At 43.3% G+C, this 20,345-nt stretch overlaps 1 protein-coding gene across 1 annotated transcript in view; it reads left to right on the top strand.

Annotated features, from left to right (window-relative positions):
* Positions 1–20,345, top strand: part of STX6 (syntaxin 6) — a 56,979-nt gene that overhangs the window by 9,257 nt on the left and 27,377 nt on the right. Inside the window, exons 2-3 of the mRNA XM_006142317.3 lie at positions 12,871–13,040; positions 15,817–15,911. Of these exons, the coding sequence (XP_006142379.1) occupies positions 12,871–13,040; positions 15,817–15,911 (265 nt within the window). The remainder of the gene's footprint in view (positions 1–12,870; positions 13,041–15,816; positions 15,912–20,345) is intronic.

The raw sequence follows: 20,345 nt of genomic DNA, 5'->3' as shown, positions 1-20,345 counted from the left end.
CTTTTGTTTTTGTTTGTTTGAATACTGGTTTTTCTCGTAGGGAGGATATGATTAGTTTGGTTTAGGCAAATGAAATGATCTAGGCAGCTAAAATAGAGGAATCAATCTGGGGTGAGCAGTTAGGGCTGGAAATGCAGCTCTCACTCTCAACCTGAGTGCTAGAGAAATGCTGGGGTCAGGTGGAGGAGGAGGGAAGAGATAACTGGTTAAAAAACAAAAAAAACCAAAACACTAGAACAGCACACTATCACAGAGACAAAGGAAGTGAGAGTTTCAAGACAGCCGACAACGATGGGCTGTCATGTCAGACACACCAAAAATGAGGACACGTTCAGTTCACTCATGACCCTGAGCTGCAGTGCCATTGGTGACAGTCATTCTATCCTGGGGAGTCGTGGAAGCGGCAGTAGATTGGGGTCAAAAGTCGTACGTTTCTGTAGGTAACTGAGTAAAAGCAAAGTGGGTGTTTTATTTTATTTATCTATTTACTTTTTTCACAAGAGTAATTACAAAAGATAGCACAATATGGTTACATTTGAAAATGGCAGTGAAGGGCAGGTGTGTTTTTCCCAAGTACAAACAGAAGATGTGAGTGTAGAAGTCAAGCCGTACAATAAGCCTCTCTTTTATCCGAGAAATTGGTGGTGGAACCTGGTTTGTGGGGTAGGGGGAGGAGGGTGATCTGGTTGCAGATGCTCACACAAACTGGGGTTCTGAGGTTTTGTTACTGGCATAGAATCTATCTGCTTTTACTTGGTCCTTTTGGTATATTGATGAAACAGGACCCCTCTGTTAAGACTCTTGGAGAGTGGTTGCTGTCCCAGATAGAGCTGTTTTGGCAGGTTGTATTTCTCCAAAGATGGCTGTACCAGTACATGTTTGCTTTTCTTAAATTGTGAAACTGGCATTATGTCAAGCTGGAGTCCGTGGTCCATTCCCTTGCAACTGGGCAGAGCTTCTTGACTGCCTTGACCAACAGAATGAGGCAAAAATGACACCATTTGACTCCCAAATTTAAGTCACAAAGCACAATCCATACAGCGTATCGCTGGGTCTTTCTACCTTGGAACACAACCCTACATTGCCCTGACCTAACGTGAGAAATTCAGCTCCACGGAAGCCATTCTGCTGGAGAGATCAAGCAGACAAACTGGGGAGATAGACAGATCCTACTGAGACCCCACTCTTAGAGCCCCAGCCCACCTAGTCTTGCAGCTGAGGCCTCAGACATTGTGGAACAGGAGCAAGCCATCCATGCTGTGTGTAATTCTGCACCCGCAGAATCCATGGATATAATAAGTGGTTTTACACCACTGAATTTTGGGATAAGTGTTACCCAGCCTTAGTAACTGTAACATGCCACTTCAGAGTGTTCTTAGTCCATTTTTGTGTGTGTGTTGCTAATAGAAGTACCTTTGACTGGGTGCTTTATTTAAAAAAAAGGGTGTTTTATGAACTAGAAAGTTCAAAGGTATATTCCTGGCATCAAGGTGACCTTCAGTGTGGCTGACAGAAGCAGAGGTGGCAGGCACATGCAGAGAGAGACAGCTAGAGGAGGCTCTCTTTTCTAGCATTCCTTTTCAAGATCTAGAACCAGAACTCACTGGGTCTTTGAGACATCATTAATCTTTTCACAAAAGAAGCTTGCCCTCGTGGTGCAGCACCATGATCCTGTCACCTTCCTCTATGCCTTTACATCTCCCAACCTCAGATTCCAAAACAGGAAGCCTTGGGAGGCAGACCACCATCCCAACCATAACAAGAGTCTATGAGCATGGTCAGAGAGGAAAGAACACACAGGATCCTGTAGGTTTACAGCTACAGTGATCGTACAGTTTGTTGACACAACCGAATGACCTGTTGGAAAACAAAGCTCCCTAATGGTCGAGATTCTCTTCCTCCCATCTTACTTGTCAAACTCAGTAAGATCCAAGTGAGAAAACTTTGCATATCGATATCTGGATATATTACCTGTAGCCCAAGAGATTGGGAGGGGTAGTCAGCCCTTCATCATGGTGGAACAGACTAGAAAACTGCAAGGAAGAGGTTCAGCTGTCAATGGCAGAGGGTCATTGCTGGGCTCGCCTCTAAAACAAATAAGCTTAGTCCTGCCAGCATCTACTTTTTTTGTTTAAAATTTATTTCCTCCATTTGAGAGAGAGACAAGCACCCCCAGTAGGACCTTCACACCATATCCCCCCAGTCTCAGCTTCCCTTGTTCATGGGAGCATGTGCTCAAAGTGCTCGGGGACATCCTGAAATGCAGACCCAGGACTTTTCCCATGTGGGTTCAGTTCCACCATTTAGCACCACCTGGCCCCAACATCAACTTTTTATTGGTAAGGAATGGGAGAATCTGATTTTGAAGGCTTAGATGGTTTTATTTTCCCCAAAAAGACATATTCTTCAAAGATATGGACTGTATTTCATTTCTAACAGTTACTGGAAAAGAAGCTCTTACAAGCAGTTTCATGGACATTGTGATGGAGTATGGCCAAGGATCTATGTTCTGGTGTTCGTGGGGAGTTCAGGCTTTGAGGACTTGATGGGTGCCATAATTTTAATGGGCTGTTTGTGGACAAGACCCTCATCCCTGGTGTTACCAATGCTCTGGCTCTTTATCATGAAATGCTTCCTGTGTAAGAGAAGACTGTCTTTTTTTTAAAGAATTATTTAATTTTTATTTATCATTATTTTAAAATTTGCCACAGGGCACATGCACTCACCAGAGAGAGAGACAGAGAGAAAGAAAGAAAGAAAGAAGGGGGAAAAGCAAGCCACTAGGTCTGGGACTCGAACCGCTGTTGGCCATGTTGGAGTCCAGTGCCTTAATCACCACACCATCTGCTGGTCACAAGATGAGACTGTCTTTGGAACCATATGCAGCAGATAGCAGACGACCTGCTTGACTCAAGCACTTAAAAAAAGGCAGGACCAGCAGATGGAGTAATGGTTAGGTCACCGGACTCCCGCATGGCTGACTGCGGTTTGAGTCTTGGACTCCGTGGCTTAAAACTCATGCTATGTGTGTGTGTGTGTGCGTGCATCCAAAATTCTGAGAGGTGAATGGAAGAGAAGGGATTGCAGTGTGACCATCCCCCAGGGGGGTGGATGGGCATGATTTCTCACTTGCTCTATTTGTTTCTCTAGAGAGCACATGCGGCCTATAGTAAAAATCTCTCTCTCTAGGGAAAAAAAGGGCTTCTGTGGGTCAGTAGCTAAAGTGATAATTCCTAGGAAAGTAATTAGCACATTCTCAGTGAAATGGTGCTAGATGTGATTCCTGAAGCTGTGGGTGAGCAGTTTGTTATCTACCAAGAAGCTTGCAAAGCCAAAGATCTCCAAAAATTCAAGGTGTACCTGCTTCCTCAGGGAAAACTCTGAGCATCAGACTAGTCATTCCTATTATGTAGTTGGAAGAAAACAAGAAAATAGCTAAGCCGGACTACAAGAGCAAGAGCCGGTAATTTGTAATTGTAACTTTTCTGGAGACCACAGACAAAAACGGATTGCTGTTGCTCAAGGAGTCGGCGGCCGCTCACAGAGCGAAGTGCTCGTGCCCGATGCTGGGTGTGCATTTGCCGGTAGTGCCTGACTAGCCAACTGACTAGCCCCAGGGCTCTTGCCTTTCTTGAGAAAGTACTGTGAAGCAAAGTAACTGTATTTCTTTACCTTTATTCCTTCTATGAGGGAGAGGCACCCCCAACAGGGTCTTCACTGCAGTTGGACCCTAGTGTCAGCCAGAATGGATCATGGGCACATGTGTGCCCAGAAAGCTCAGGGAGGCCCTAGGACATGAACCTGGGACCTTCCTGTGTGGGTCCGGTTGCATTACCACTGCACCACTGCCTGGCCCCTGTGTGAAGAAAAGGAGATGGGCTCTGCCTTTGTGAAAAGTCATACAAACCTCAAACAGATGACAGGACTGTATACTACTCTGCTTTGTGCATTGCTTTTCTTAGAACTCCAAGTGATCCTCAGTATTTAGTACTGGGTACTTCCAAGTGGTTCTGAATGGAGAAGGTTATCTCAGTGGTTAGTATCAGGTGCGTCTTACAGTTGAAACTGTTCTGAAATTCCCAGTGCTTTAGAAAATCCTGGTTACCATTAATATTTAGCTTAACATAGAACTTGTTTGTGGCCAAGATTGCATTCTCCTCCTCATTTATGCCTTTTTTTATTTTTCAGGCTAATGCTCAGCTAAAATAATCTTGGAAGAAAGTTAGAGATGTTTTATGCTTTGAGAGACCTTTTTGGCTGTACGAAGATAGGATTCTTGGGGCTGGCAGGTGGCATAGTGGATAAACTACTGGATTCTTACTTGGCCGACCATAGTTCAAGTCCTGGACCTGGCAGCTTGTTTTCTTACTTTCTCTCCCTCTCCCTCTCTGTCTCTGTCTCTCTGGTCAAATTTAAAAAATAAAATAGAAAATTAATTAAAAATAATTCTTAAAAATGTGTAGGATTCTTTTTCTTTCTTTCTTGTTTTTTTGGAGAGGTTTTTGCTATAGGGCGATGCGCTCGCCAGAAAGAGAGTAACAGAGAGACAGAAAGCGAGAAATCACCCCCTGGGGGATGGCTGCGCTGCAATCCCTTCTCCTCCATTCTCCTCTCAGGATCTTGGGCACGCACGCACACGCACCCAGTGTGAGTTTAAGCCACCAGGTCTGGGACTTGTACCGCGGTGGGCTACATGTGAGTCCAGCAACATAGCCATTACACTAACTGCTGGTCCCTAGTTCTTGCATGCTTAAGGATTTCTTGATTTCACACTCTGTACTATTGTATTGTTGGAAAAGTCATGACGCATTTTTGCATAGAGAAACAAACACGTCATGACTTTTCCGATGCCCCAGTAGACTCCACCCCCCACAATACCAGTCTGAGTATCGATGCCTTTGGACATTACAGTTCCGAGAGTGTGGTCTGTGGATCACAAGGGGTGCCAGAGATCCTTTCACGGAAGGATCTGTCGACTCAGAACGTTTCGGAATGATATGCAGATGTTATTTGCCTTTTTTACTGTGTTGACATTTGCACAAATAGTGTAAAAGCTGTAGTGTGCAAAACTCTTGAGCTTTACATAAATCAAGGTGGTGGTGTGCCACTGTGGTCGTAGTTGTGTTCTTCGCCAGCCTGTACTCACAGTGAAGAAGAAAAACAGCTACACTCCCCTAAGAATATTCTACGTGAGACAATAAAAATTAATTTTATAAAATCATGACTCTGTAATACGCTTCTTCATTCTTCTTAGGTTATAATTTATAATAAAATTTGCTCTTTTTAAGGGTTTCCATTTAAGCAGTTTGATAAATTCATATAATCGTGTAATCACCACCTCCATAATAAGGCCCATCACCCCAGAGGTATTCCTGTGTCCTATCTCTGTGCCCCGCACCTGATGACCACTGACCTCTCCCTATAGTTTTGCCATTTCCAGAATGTCGTATCTATGGAATCTTACAGGATGTGGACTTCCGAGTCACACTTTTTTCACTTAGCATATTGCATTGAGGTTTGTCCATGTGGCAAGTATCAGCACCGTGTTCCTTTTTATTGCTGAGTAGTAGTCTGTTGTACAGATGTTCTACGGTTTGTCCATTCATTAGTTTGGGTTGTTTCCAATTTTTGGCAATTTTGAATAAAGCTACTACTATAAAAATTTCTAAGTTGTTATATGCATTTAAGTTTTCTTTCTAAAAATTATTTTATTTAACTTTATTTATTTATTTAAATTTGACCAGAGAGGGACAGAGAGATGGAGAAAGAAAGAGAGAGTGAGAAAGCAAGCCATCAGGTCTAGGACTCGAACCATGGTCGGCCATGTGGGAGTCGAGCACCCTTAACCACCACACCACCTGCCAGCCCCATGTGCACTTAAGTTTTCATGTCACTTGGAAGTGTGATGGTAGGTCATATAGTAAGTGTATTTTAATTTTAAGAAACAACAAACTCTTCCATAGTGAATGTACTGTTTTGCAGTCCTACCAGTAATGCCTGAGAGTCCCAGTTACCTACCACCTTTCTAGCATTAAGAGCTATCTGTTTTCTTTGTGTGTTTTCAAGCCATTCTGGAAATGGGTGGTGCATCATCAGATATTTCATTTGTGTTCATTTTTATTTCCCTGATCTTGTCAAGTACTTCTTGGTGATATGCATGTCTTTGGTGATGTGATAGTGCAAATCTTTTGCCCACTTTTAGTAATAATTGCTAGAGGGTGCATGTGCTTAAAACAGACAGAGAAGGAAAGGGAAAGGAAGAAAATCTCCACTGGGGTGTGGTCATGCTGCCATCCCTTCTCCTCTGTGTCTCCATCCTGTCAGGATTTGGGGCATGCACACGTGCCTGGCTTAATTTTCAAGACTCTAGAGCAAGGATTTGGACCGAAGTCAGGCATGTGGGATTCCTCTCCCTTCACCACGAGGCTACAGGGCTGGCCCTTCCCATTTTTAAAATTGGGTTTGTTCTCCTATCGCTAAGTTGTGAGATAGTATTTAGTATATTGTGAATACAAGTCATTAAGCAGGTATGTAATCTGTAAATACCTTCTTAGTACACATTTTAATATTCTGTATACAAAATACGAGTGTGCATACATTTATATTGTGCATAAGGTGGTTAGGAAAAGCTCTTCTGTGATTGAGTTGTGAGCTGAAATAGCTGATTTTTTCCTCAGTAGAATTTTATTTTTACCTGAAAGTATAACTAAAACAAACTAGTTACTCATACTTACATGTTTTCTCAAACTTGTCTAAAAAATTCTATAGTTTCTCAAAATGAAGGAGGTGAATCTGTCACTTTATGGAAAGTAACCAATAGTATTTTTGACAACGATAAAAGTGGTCTTTTTGTGTAAAAAAAAAAAGTGTGTGTGTGTATATATATATATATATATATATATATATATATATCAAGTCCAAACTACAAGTTTTATTAATAAAATAAGTAGAATCAAATTATTTTCCCAGGTAATACAGCACATTCATGAAGAGCATGGTATATAACAAAATATATTTATGCATGTCCACTTTCTGGCATACATATATGTTATGTATGTGTATGTATATGGTTGTCAGAAAAGTCATGAAGCATTTTTGCATAGAAAAATATGTTGTGGCTTTCATAATATATATGAAAGCTTATATCAGCAACTCAGCTTAAGCTTCTTAATGCGTAAATTTTTTATGATGAGAATGGTAGTGTTAGTAATGAATATGATTTTGGGTACTGCATAATAAAATGAGTTGGCATTTGGAATATCTGCATTCTTCAGTAAACTAACTTTCCAGGTGTCTAGTATATGATATAAAATCGTTCATGGGTAAAAGATGTATTCAAAGTAAAAGACAGCCCAATGGACTGTTATGTATGAGAATATACTATTAAACTCCTCCTCCCTTTCCCACTACATATCCATATGAGGCTAGAGTCTCATCAGACTTCAACCAAAACATACGTCAACAGAGTGAATGTTGACACGGATGTGAGAATCCACTTTGGTAAAGCCGGGTGCAGTCATGCATCACTTGACAGTGAAACCTTCTGAGATGTGCCTCATCAGGCAATTTCATACTTGTGAGAACATCACCGAGTGCACGTACACAGTCTGAGACAGTCTAGCGTGCCACACACTTAGGCTTGTGGTGCAGCCCATGGCTCCTAGGCTGGGAACCTGTAGAGCATGTTACTGTGCTGAATACCTTAGGTAGTTGTAACACAGCGGTAAGTATTTGTGTATCTAAATACATCTAAACATAGAAATACTACAGTAGGGGGACCAGCAGAATGCATAATAGTTACATCTCTGGATCCACCCACTGTGGTTTGAGTCCCGAACCCGAACCTTAATTTCACGCCAGGTGCGGGTGTGTGCATGCCTAAAATCCCAAGAGGAGAATGGAGCAGAAGGGATTGTGGTGTGGTCATCCCCCCCGGGGGGTGATTTCTTATTTTCTGTCTCTGTCTCTCCAGTGAGGGCACATGCCCCATAGCAAAAATCTCGCTTAAAAAGAAATGCTACAACATGGGCCAGCAGGTGGTATAGCGGTTGGGGTGCTGGACTCCTACATGGCCAACTGTGGTTTGAGTTCTGGATCCAGTGGCTTGAAACTCATGCAAGCCACGTGTTTGTGCATGCCCAAAATCCCAAGAGGAGAAAGGATTGTAGTGTGGTCATTCTGCACCAACCCCCACTTCCCTCGCCCCCGGGAGGTAATCTCTGACTTTCTCTCTCTTTGTCTCTCTGGTGAGTGCATGCGGCCTAGAGCAAAAATCTCTCTTAAAAAAAGAAAGAGGGAACCAGCAGTTAGCATAATGGCTATGTCTCTGGACTCCCACGTGGTCAACCGCGGTTCTCGTCCTGGACCCAGTGGCTTAAAACTCACGCCGGGCGCATGTGTGTGCGTGCCCAAGATCCCGAGAGGAGAATGGAGGAGAAGGGATTGCAGCGTGAATATCCCCCCGGGGGGTGATTTCTTGCTTTCTGTCTCTGTCTCTCTCTGTCTGGTGAGCGCACGTGCCCTATAGCGAAAAACCTCCCCCCCCCCAAAAAAAAGGAAGAAAGAGAGAAAGGAGAAATACTTCATTAAAAATACAGTACAAAAGATGTAAAGAAAATAGGCTGGCAGGTGGCATGGTGGTTTAAAGGCACTGGGTTCCCACATGACCAACTACAGTTCAAGTCCCGGACGGGCCAGCTTGCTTTCTCCCTTTCTCTGTTCTGTCTCTGGTCAAATAAAAAAATAATAATAAATGGAAATAAATAAAGAAATAATTCTTTTTAAAAAATTAGAAAGAAAATGGTACACCAGTGTAGAATACTTACCATGAGTGGGGCTTGCAGAACTGGAAATTGCTCTGGGTGGGTCACTGAGTGAGTGGTGGATAAATGCGAGGCCTGGAATATTACTGTACACTACTGTAGACTTTATAAACAGTGCACACTTAGGCTGCACTTCATTCATAGAAAATATGTTTCTCCAATGAATTCACCTTAGCTTACGGTAACTTTTTTTTTTTTTTTGAAGAGGTTTTCACTATAGGGCGCGTGTGCTCGCCAGACAGACAGAGAGAGACATAGAGACAGAAAGTGAGAAATCACCCCCCAGGGGGGATGGTCACGCCACAATCCCTTCTCCTCCATTCTCCTCTCGGGATCTTGGGCATGCACGCACACGCGCCCAGCGTGAGTTTTAAACCACCGGGTCCGGGACGCAAACTGCGGTTGACTATGTGGGCGTCCAGAGACATAGCCATTACGCTAACTGCTGGTTCCCAGCTTACTGTAACTTTTATACTTTACACATTTTTAAATTTTTAAAATATGTTGCTAGTTTTGCAGTAGCACTTAGCTTAAAACACAACGTTGTACATCTGTACAAAAATAGGTTTTCCTTATATTCCTATATCCTGTAAGCTTTTTTTTTTTTAATTAAAAATTGTTTTTAACTTTTGTGTTAAAAACTAAGAGGCACACATTAGCCTGGGCCTACACAGGGTGGGATCATCCATAGCACTGTCTTCCAACTGCACGTCTTGTCTTAGCCATGATGAATAAAACACGAGACTAAATCAAGTACAGGAGAAAATGTTGTGGTCAAAAGCTGCAGTCAGCCCGAGGTGTGTGAGGCTGTGGCGAGCTACTGCCGGTTAGACAGCATATAGTTTTACAGTAAAGTTACGTACAAGGAGGAGGACTAGACTCTAATGCTAAAATGCATGGTGTAAATACATAAACCGTGACACGTTTGTTACCATTTTCAGCCATTATGTGCTGTGGGTAATTGCGTGTGCTATACTTCTACACAGCGGGCCACGTGGTGAGTTTGTTTGCACCAACATCGCTGCAGATGCATGAGAAATGTGTCACGTGGTAGGATGTCACTAGGTGGTGGCGATTTTTTAGCTGCATTATAATCTTAAGAGACCACCTTTGTATATGCAGTCTCTTGTCGATCAAAACATCTTTATGTGGCTCATGACTATATTAAAAAGATTTGAAAATATGAGGAGTAGTATCACTCTTCCCATTACATTTTGTTTTAGAAATTTTTTACCTTTTACAGGTTTTTTTTCCCTTTCCTTTTTTTTTTTCTTTAGGGAACATGCCCTCACTAGAGAGGGGACAGAGGGGCGGGAAAGTGAGAAATCACCCCCCAAGGGGAGGTGCCCACCCCACAGTTTATTCTCCTTCATTCTTGAGATTCTGGGCATGTACGTGCATGCCTCTGGCGTGTTTTTCAAGCCGCTGGGTCTGGAACTCAAACTGAGAAATTGGCCATGTGAGACCCAGCCACCTTAACCATCATGCCACTGGCTGGCTCTGTTTTCGAAACTTAAAAAAAAAAAAAAAAAAATATATATATATATATATATTTATTTGTTGTGATTTTCAAGCGCCAGGCCCAGGACTCAAACCTTGGCCAGCCATTGGGAATCTAGCACCTTTACCACCACTGCTGGCCCCTATTTTAGAAATTTTTAATGAAAATATTGTTAACCTGTTAGTCAATTTTTATGAAGTTCATTGGTAAATATTTTTGAATATCTGTCTGAATTTCTAATATAGCAAGTAGTGATATTGGGTTGTTAGAAAAATCATGACCTATTTTTCTGTGTGTTTCTATGCAAAAATGTATCATGGTTTTTCTAGCAACCCAATAGATAGGGCCCAGACCACACACAAGTTCCTTGGAATCTTTGGTAATTTCAGAGTAGAAAGGAGTCCTGAGGTCCAAAAAGTGTCTGAAACACCTTAGCATTTCATTCCAAGGTCGCAGTTGTATGCTGCTGGTGGAGCGCAAGGTATGCCTTTGAGGTCTCTTGGTTTGAGACGTCTAGTTCTCAAAGGAGAATTTGCATTACTTCACAGAGTTGGTAAAATTTATATTCTTTCGGGTGAAATGTCTACAGATCCCTTTCTAACAGTCACCCGTTACCATGGGTGATACTCAACACATAAAAATAAGCCAGGTGCCTTGCATTATGGGGAGATACATACCTCTTTCTCCACCTGACGGACCAGAAACCTCAATGAAGAGTAGAGATCGTGCATTTGTATTTCATTTGCTTAATTCTTCCACATTTTATCTTTTTTTAAGGCTTATTAATCCTTGAGAGAGAGGAGAGATGCCCCCAGCTGAGTTTCCCATTCTATATCCACCTCCATTCTCAGCTGGCCCAGATCTTGGGGTGCACACATGTGCAAGTGCCCAGCATACTCAGGAGGCCCCTGTGATGTGAACCCTGAGCCTTCTGTGGGTCCAGTTGCATTGCCACTGTGCCACTACCCATCCCTCCCCCTCTTATCTTTAATATGGTTTCTCATCAGTACTCTAAGTCTGCAGGCTGAAACAAAGGAACAGTGAGAGGACTTGGCTGGCCCCTACTGGATGTGAGCATTCCTTGGTGGATGCGTTGTTGGCCCCACAGCTCACTGATGTTTTCCGTCTGGGTCCAGTAGCCGCATGGCCACGACTCGCAGCCTTTCAGCTCTCATCACTGCGCGAAGACCTGAGCACTGCAAGGCACTTGTCTTCATTCACGTTAGCGCTTCTCTTCCTGGAACTTGAAATATCAGAGGCAATAGGAGACGTGCAAATTCTGTCTTATAGTCACAGATGACAGACACTCCGATTAGCTAGAACACGTTTTTGTGCCGGTTGTTCTAAACAGTCGGTTGTGAAATTGTGGAAGGATCAAAACAGTTCTCTCAGTTTGGGAACAGTGGGGTTATCATCTTTGTACACGAAAGACAATATCATTGTGAAATTACTACTTCCTGGTTTTTATATGCCTAGTGTTAGATTATAACATTTAAATAGTGGCTTTTGGCCCAATTGGGGAAGGGGTTTCTTCAAATGTGTTACTGTTTCTAATCTAAAAGCACTTATTGGCCTAGTTGAACTCTCTAAATAAGAAAACTATTTGTCTATTAGCCTCCTTAATCCAAGAAAATAGACGTATTTAAACATTGTAATGGTTGGAAATCTTCTAATTTGGGGTTTAAAAATGTCTCAGATGAAAATAACCCTTAGAGACTACAGTGTAAGAGTAAGCAACCCTCCACCCTGCCCACTCCTCACCCAAAGAACAGAGAGACTCTTAGGGCTTTTGCATCTGAATATAAATTACTATCACACCAGATGGAAGCCCGTGGGAATGTTACGGGCCCTTTAGTTAATGTATAGGATTGCTTCTTTATACATGGGCCGCCACCCACAGTCTACCAAAGGCTACAGACTAGTGCAGGCTCCTGGCCTGGTCTCACCTTCACCCCTGGCAGTGATGGGTGGGGGAGCAAGCGAGGCTTCGTCTGTGTTTGCAGCCACTCTCCTTTGCTCGCAGTGCTGCCCAGGCTCCGCCTCCCATCAGAGCAATGGCAGTATGAGATTGTCATGGGACCATGAACCCTAGAGTGTGATTGTTTCATATTGCAGTGTGCAAAAAGTGGTGGAAATGGGATGCACGGTGGATGTGGTGCATTTGGGCCATCCTGGGACCCACCCCGCCTTTTCCCTGTCTGGGAAGGAATTATCTTCCACAACGCCATTCCCTGGGTGTCAGGAAGGTCGGGGACTGCTCCTTCTACTACTTTTAAGTATAATCTGTCCCAATTAATATGTGTCATTCTCAAACTTGACTCCGTACTGCCATTAAATAATGGTGGTGCTTCAGTAAAGGCCGTTTTATTCTGAGAATCAGCCGAGAGCACAGTACACAGACTGTGTGTGTGTCAGTCCGTGCAGAGCCTCCTTCTGCGGGAATGGTGTTTGCTCAGGCTGCGTATGGTCACGATCATGAACGTGAGATGGAGCTTGCTCACAGCGGTTGTCTGTAACGTCTCTCCTTGCCCTTCTCCTTGACCACAGGGAAGTACAGAAAGCAGTCAACACTGCCCAGGGACTGTTCCAGAGATGGACGGAGCTCCTCCAGGACCCCTCCACAGCCACAAGGGAGGAAATCGACTGGACCACCAACGAGCTGAGGAACAACCTCCGGAGCATAGAGTGGGATCTGGAGGACCTTGACGAAACCATCAATATCCTTTTCTGTGGTGTCTGTGCCATTGAAGGGGAACAGACAAATGGACAAGTTGTTTTTTGTTTTGGTTTTGGTTTTGGTTTTTTTTTTGGCTTTTCGTTTAGACAGGATCTCACTATATCTTGATTCTCCTGCCTCAGCCTCCCAAGTATGTGGGACCTCAGGTGGGTGTCTGGCTTTCGGGTGGACCAGGAGTAGAACCTGGGCCTTCCATGTGGTCTCAGCCTGCCTCTAATAGTGTCAGCCAGCATAGCTACCACGTCTGAGCCGAGATGCCTCAAGTACGGAGACGAGACACTTCCTTTTATAACGGATTGACGTTGTTCTTACTTATACCACAACGCATTGAATGTTGCCCAGCGAGCTAAGGTAGAGTAGCCAAATTCTCTGCAGTGTGTGACAGATCCCACTGTGCAGAGGCAGCATGGTACAGTGGCTATTACTTTGGGCCCTGGAGGCAGATGCAGCTGTTCGAGTCCTGGCTCTACAAGTAAAGGGGAAAAACAAGCCGTTGTCTATCTGCTCTGACACGCAGTACAGTATTTCTGAGAGTAGATGTGGGGCGGGGTGGGGTCCCCCACACACCAAGCAGTTTTCCAATAGGCATTAGCTTGGTGTTCTGCAGTGCAGTCCTCATACTGTCTAGCTAGAGGTAGCACGAGATCTTCCAGATCGAGGGCTCAGTCATAAAAGACGGCACCCACTGCTGATGCCAATCACAAGCCCTGGGTCGTGACCTGTGCTTCCCGCCTGTCGGCTGTAAGCCAGAGTTCCCACAGCCCCCTCCTCAGGTTCTGTGAGTTAGCTAGAATGGAAATATTTTTCCTAGGTTTACCCATTTATTATAAAGGATACCACAAAGGATACAGGTGAAGAGATGCCGAGGGCAAGGTATGGGAGAAGGAGCATGGAGCTTCCAAACTCTTTCTGGAAGCACCATCTTCTGGAAACTTCCATGTGTTCAGCTATCCTTAAACTCTGCGAACCCATCCTTTTGGGTTTAATGGGTTTATGGCAAGTCTGTTAGTAGTCCTGACAGATGACATCATTGGCCATTGCTAATCAACTCCATGGGGGGGGGCTGAATGTTCCATCCCTCTGATTGCACTATTGGTCCCTCCTGGCAACAGCCCCATCCTGAGGCTATGCAGGAGCCCCCAGCCATCAGTCATTTCATTAAGATACAAAAAGGCACTTACATGCTTGTGGTAAGTGTTAGCAGTCATTATTACACAAGCGCTATACACAGACCAGGGGCATACACTGGTAATTAGAGAGCAAAAGCAAGTGGTCTCTTTCTTGTCTAAGACGTGATGTTAAATGTCACTGTCCTTTGAAGAGGCCTCTTACACCATAGAACTGCATTTCGGAAAAGCAGCTCTATGATGCTAATTCATGCTGCTGGTGTTACGTACACCCATTGATCATACTGAGGAGCTGGAGAACTGTGAAGGCTGAATTGTATGGCCTTTTAAAACTGGAAACCCCACATAACCGAAGCTATTGCAGGAAGATAGGCCACGTCCATGTTCTGAGTTCTGTTTTGTCTTGTCCCTGCGTGAGATAAAACTTCAAGGAAACCAGTGTCCGTGAGGAGCACAGGTTCTTATGTAGTTAATATGTAGAATACATAATTTATAGTATTCATTATGACCCCAGGTACCTTTCAAGTTACTAAAAGGCAAGTATATTTCCCTAAAACTAGTAAAATAAAATATGTGAGGGGGCAGGATCAAAAGCACAGTTAAAGGAAGGTACTTCTTCCTTTGAAATAGCAGGGAAGGAGAAAAGGTTGGGGGACAGAGTGAAATTGTGAGATAAAGAGGGCAAGAGTTTTAATAGGGATTTATCGCCATTCAGCAAATGTTAGTCCTGAGTGGTTGTGCAGGGCATGTTGTCGGTTACTGAGATTGGATTAATAGGCAGAACCATACCAGGCCTCACGGAACTTAGGCAAGCCTGGGTCGGTAGTGATAATAAGACAAATACATACTTGCCGGCTACGAGAGAGAGGTACAGAGAGCCATGTAGTGCCTGGCACGTGGGACCGAGCTAGGGGTGGGTGCAGCTGCCCTGAAGAAGGTTTGCTCTCTCTAGAAAGCAGGGTTAGTGTATTGACATATAAAAATAGTTTAGGGAACCAGCAGATGGTGGCATGGTTACGTTGCTGGACTCTCACATAGCTGGCTGCTGTTCAAGTCCCGGACTCAGAGACTTGAAACTCACACCAGGTACATGTGCATGCATGCCCCAAATCCTGAGAAGCGACTAGAGGAGAAAAGATTGCAGCATGGCCACCCCCCTCTCTCCCCCTGAGGGAGGGAGATGATTTCTCACTTTCTGTCTCTCTGGCAAGCTTACACATTCTATAGCAAAAATCTCTCTCTCTCAAAAAAAAGTTTAGAATGGCAGTTGAAAAGGGATTGTGAAGGCGATTATGGGTAAAAGTGATCAAACGTCAAAAAAGGATAGATCCAGGGGAGGGCAGTTGTCAGGAAGAGCCCAGCCAGCTGTGGTCAGACAGCCATGGATTTGTGGTACATCTGATCAGCAGGGGCTGTGCTTCTTAACCTGGCAGGTCATCTCTGTCTTAGGGCAGAGAGTTCCTTATGTAGCTGGGAGCAGAGAAAGTTCCAGAATGATTAGTATCAAATTGACTATGTTTTCAGAAAGTTTGGGCCAGATTTTATTCCCGGCATGTGAGAGAGTCTGTGGTTTAATAGGATGGTAGGCCTTTGATGATGAAATTGCTTTACCTTGACTTTTTGACCCACGCATAGTTGAAGCAAATCCTAGAAAGTTCAACCTCGATGCAACTGAACTGAGCATAAGAAAAGCCTTCATTACAAGCACTCGGCAAGTTGTCAGGGTAAGGAAAACGATCTCGTGTTGTCTGTGTAGGATATGGCCAAACTTCTTAGATTTCTTTCCCTCAATTGTAAGCTAATAGGCCAACTCTGGAACCACTGCTTAGTAACAAGTAAATGCCAATTTTCTGCATATAATTTCTGATTAAAAAAAAAAGAAAACGTATTGCCAGACTTATTTCTCAGAGCAAAAATGAGACAGTAAACTGCTGTCTTTGGGACAGTAACTTTAATTGTATTGTTGTCCTTCTCTGTACTTTTTGTTTCTCCAAACCAATTATCTCTTTTACTTTTTAATTTGTAAGCATACTCTGTTCCTGGACAAAAGGAAGAGTTGTTATTGTAGAAACCATTTGGTTTCTTGATTGATCGGTAATCACTTTGCATTGCTGAGGAGTGACTCTTCCGGGTTTGGATAGCAGCCTCTCCCATCTGAATTGCTTCTGGGACTCCTACAACCTGTGTTCTTGACATTTCCATATACAACTCTTGGATAGCCTTTCAGACATTACCCAGAGGAAGCTAGCGTCTATCAGAGTGTGAAAAAGTGATTCAAGGGAACAAATCTTTAGTCCCAGGCTATTTAGAATCAATGGTATTCATTATTAAAGCCTCTCAGTGAAGATATTATTTAAGTGAAATGCCGTGTCATTAGGATGTGTTTTGTATTTGGAAACTACACGGCCACGCCATTTGATTAGCATATCTGGATGGAAGAGAACCAGCTGTCTTTAACATATGTACTAGAAAGCAGCTTCCTCGAATAAAAGGACTTGGGATCATACCAGTGCTAACATATGGCTTTTTAGGAGTCATCCTAGGCAGGAACCTTGGTACGTATTTGCCAAAGACTTTATGTCATGTGATTTCCTTTCAAAGTTATTTCAAATGGTAGATTATCACTGAAATTTTTATTTTCTTGTTTCTTGTATTAGTCAGTAGTTGCCTTTCTATGTATACGTCTGAGTTTCTAAATAAACCCACATGTTAATGAGGCAGCAACTGCCCTGAACCTCGGGTACTTCATCTATACAATGAATGCTTGGATCAGACACAATTTCTAGCCAATTCAAAATGTTCCTCTGGAGCCTAGCCCATGGCCTAGTGGTAGTGTGCTGCTCAAGGGGAGCTGGGTCCCACATGGTGACTAGTTCAGGTTCCCAGGTTGGTCAGCCTGTAACACACTAAGCCTCTGTGAAAGTGCCCAACGCCCTTGGGCTAGATGACTAGAGGAAGGGGTTTATGACACAACCAGACCCTGTGGAGGGTGCTCTTCTCTCCACCCTCACTCTCAGGTGCTCTATAGTGGAAAAAAGAAAAAAAATGAATAAGGAAAAAAAAATGTTGTTGGGGCCAGCAGGTGGCGTGGTTGTTAAGGCACTGGACTCGCACACATTGGACCATGGTTTGAGTCTGGAGTCCTGCAGATCGTGCTGAGTGCATGTGTGTGCATCTCCAAAATCCCAGGAGAACAGAAGAGAAGGGACTGTGGCGTGGCCATCCCCCTGGAGGGCTGATTTCACACTTTCCCTCTCACTGTCTCTCTCCAATGACCTTATATTCTGTTGCAAAAATCTTAAAAAAAAAAAAAAAAAAAAAAAAGCTGTTCTGATAGGGAAGCTCTTGTTAGGTGATACATTTTTTGTAAGATAAATGTAGTCTGCTCTTTTTTTGGGTAGTAGTTTCTAAAGTACACTCCTGTAGGTGCTAATTTTTAAGTAGCATCTTGCAGTGAAGCATGTGTTCTTGACCTTAATCATTATATTTGTTCTTTCTGCAAGGTGGTACTTGTGAATTTTGCACATTGAAATTCCAAGGTCAATATACGAAAAGTTACATTAGTTGGTAAAAATAGAAGTAGAATTCAAAGTTCATTTTCTAATATCTGGAAAGCTTTTTAAAGGGCATTCATAGATAGAGGTATTCTTTTTTTAGAGAGAGATTTTTGTTATAGGGTGCATGCACTTGTCAGAGAGACAGAGAGACAAAAAGTGAGAAATTACCCCCTCAGTGGGGATGGCCACATTGTAATCCCTTCTCCTCCATTCCTCCCCCCGGGATTTTGGGTACACACACACATGACATGAGTTTTAAGCCACCGGGTCCAGGACTTGAACCTTCGTCAACTGCATGGGAGTCAAGCTACATAACCATTATGCCATCTACTAGTCCCTAGATAGAGGTATTCTAAATCAAGTCAGTACTTCTAGATGTCGCTGCCCTTCTAGAGCTGAGATCTAACCCTTCCTAACTCAGCTGCATGATCCAGCTGAATCTTTCAGGGTTAAAATGTTTAATATATGACCCTTTTTTGGGAACCTGTATTTGTCAGTTGTGGGCTGACACTACCTAACTTGAGTTTTTGCTAATTTTATTTATTTATTTATTTAACAAATTACTTACTTTATTTATTATTGTCGCTGATATTTGTAATTTGTTATAGGGCACATGCACTTTTCAGAGACGGAAAGTGAGAAAGCAAGCCACTAGGCCTGGGACTTGAACCGTGGTTGGCCATATGGGAGTTCAGCACCTTAACCAACATGCCACCTGCTGGTCCCCACTAGTGGTTAGCCATGTGGGAGTCCAGGGCCTTAACCACTGTGCCACCTGCTGGTCCTGCTAATCTGATGTTAATAAATTCTAATTGAAAATCCTGGAGAAGAGGAGAACATAACAGTGAAGCTAAACTTGATTAGAAAGAAAAAGGAGAAAACATATTGTGTTGATTTGGTGTGAATGTATTCAGCTCACCATTGTTCGTATTCAGAGCTCTCTGGATGCTGAGTGGAAGATACTGATGGGGGGGGCGGGAATCAGGAATTAGCAGATTTGGGAAATGAGACAAAACCAAGTTCAGATTAGGAATTTTTTTTTTTTAAGAATTATTTAACTGTATGTATGTATGTGTGTATGTGTGTATGTATGTACATACATACATACATACCAGAAAGGGAACGAGCTTGGGGGGCGGTGAGAAAGCAAGCCGCTAGGCTTGGGTGTGGAACCATAGTTGGCCATGTGGGAGTCCAGTGACCTCAACCCCCATGCAATCTGTGGGCACCCAGATTAGGAATTTTTACATCACAGGTTTATCTGTTACCTTTATCAGTGGGCTTTTTTCTTAATGTCATTCCCGAATTTTTATCGGTGCTGTTTTTAAAACAATGTGTGCCGATTGTGTTTTCTCCTTAGTTAAGAGTCAATGACACTGTGTTTTGTTTTGTTTTGCTTTGTTCTTGCTTCTACCTGAAGAAGCAAACCTTTCTTCTGTGTTGCTACCTGATTAATGTCAGTTGGTTATGCCTTTAATAAACCTCCCTGTTTACAGTCCTGTGTATCTTTTTCTAAGCATCTTTTAAGTTGTGCAGTTTCTGTTAAGTTTTACTGTCAATTTTTACTGAGAAAAGGAAATCTAGTCTTTGTGTAGCTAGCTTTGCTATTTTTGAGGCAATTGTTTTTACATGTGTGGAGCCATGTGGACGTCGGCAATCTCACGTGTGAACTGTATGTGGCTGGATTCCTCTCGTAGTAGAAGGCTTTGCTGTACATAGCTCAGGGCAGAGGCAGGGTGTCAGGCAGCCGGAGTTCTGGGCTGGCTGTGACCTTAGTGAAGGTCAATCACACAGGTTACTCGGCCTCTCTGGATCTCAGTTTTATCAGTGAAGCGATCCTCATTCTTATTTTCTGACTCAGAATCAGAGTTACACCTCCCCACTCCACCACCTCCCTGAAAACAAACAAACAAACACTGCACCTGTTCCAACCTCAGAACTGATTATAAGTCAGTAGAAACAGCTTTGGTTAATCAAAGGAGTAGAGCAGCGTGTCTGGGGTGTGCACAAATGACCGTGAGATGTGAGATCCACAGGTGCAGAGTGCGGAGATTTATGACGTCTGAGACATTCGTTCAGCTCGGGAGACCGCGTGAAATGGGGACAGGAGCATCCGTAACCAGGACATTTGTTCATCTGGCAGATGAACTGTATCTTATTGGGTCTAACTGCTTCTAAACTTCATGTGTTAGAAAGAAAATGAGTGATTATGTTTCTGGTATGATAGGTTGTCACAAAATGTTTACAACTGTTTATAACATCGCTTAAAATTTCAAATCCTGATACGAAGGTGTTGGGTTACTTTTAACCCCACTAGATAAAGTGCCATGTTAGAAGTCCAAGCACAGCTCTTCCTGTGCTGTCTTGGCCACATCCAGGATGCTCACTACACAGCCGCTGAAGAAGTCACCCCCATATGGGCACGTGCACACACACGCTTACACTCACACGTTCACTTCATATGTTCTTTTATTAAGCAGAAATTGTTAATAACTGAAACTTGTAGATACATATTTCAGGCCAACCCTGTAGCCTAATGGTTAATGGAGCCAGATCTGACATGGCCAACTGTGGTTTGAATTCCAGCCAAGTAGCTTGAAA

The sequence above is a fragment of the Tupaia chinensis genome, unplaced genomic scaffold (assembly GCF_000334495.1).
Source record: "Tupaia chinensis unplaced genomic scaffold, TupChi_1.0 Scaffold000074_1, whole genome shotgun sequence".
Lineage (NCBI taxonomy): Eukaryota > Metazoa > Chordata > Mammalia > Scandentia > Tupaiidae > Tupaia > Tupaia belangeri.
Note: the sequence above shows the minus strand (reverse complement) of the source record. Positions and strands in the feature narration are given on the sequence as shown.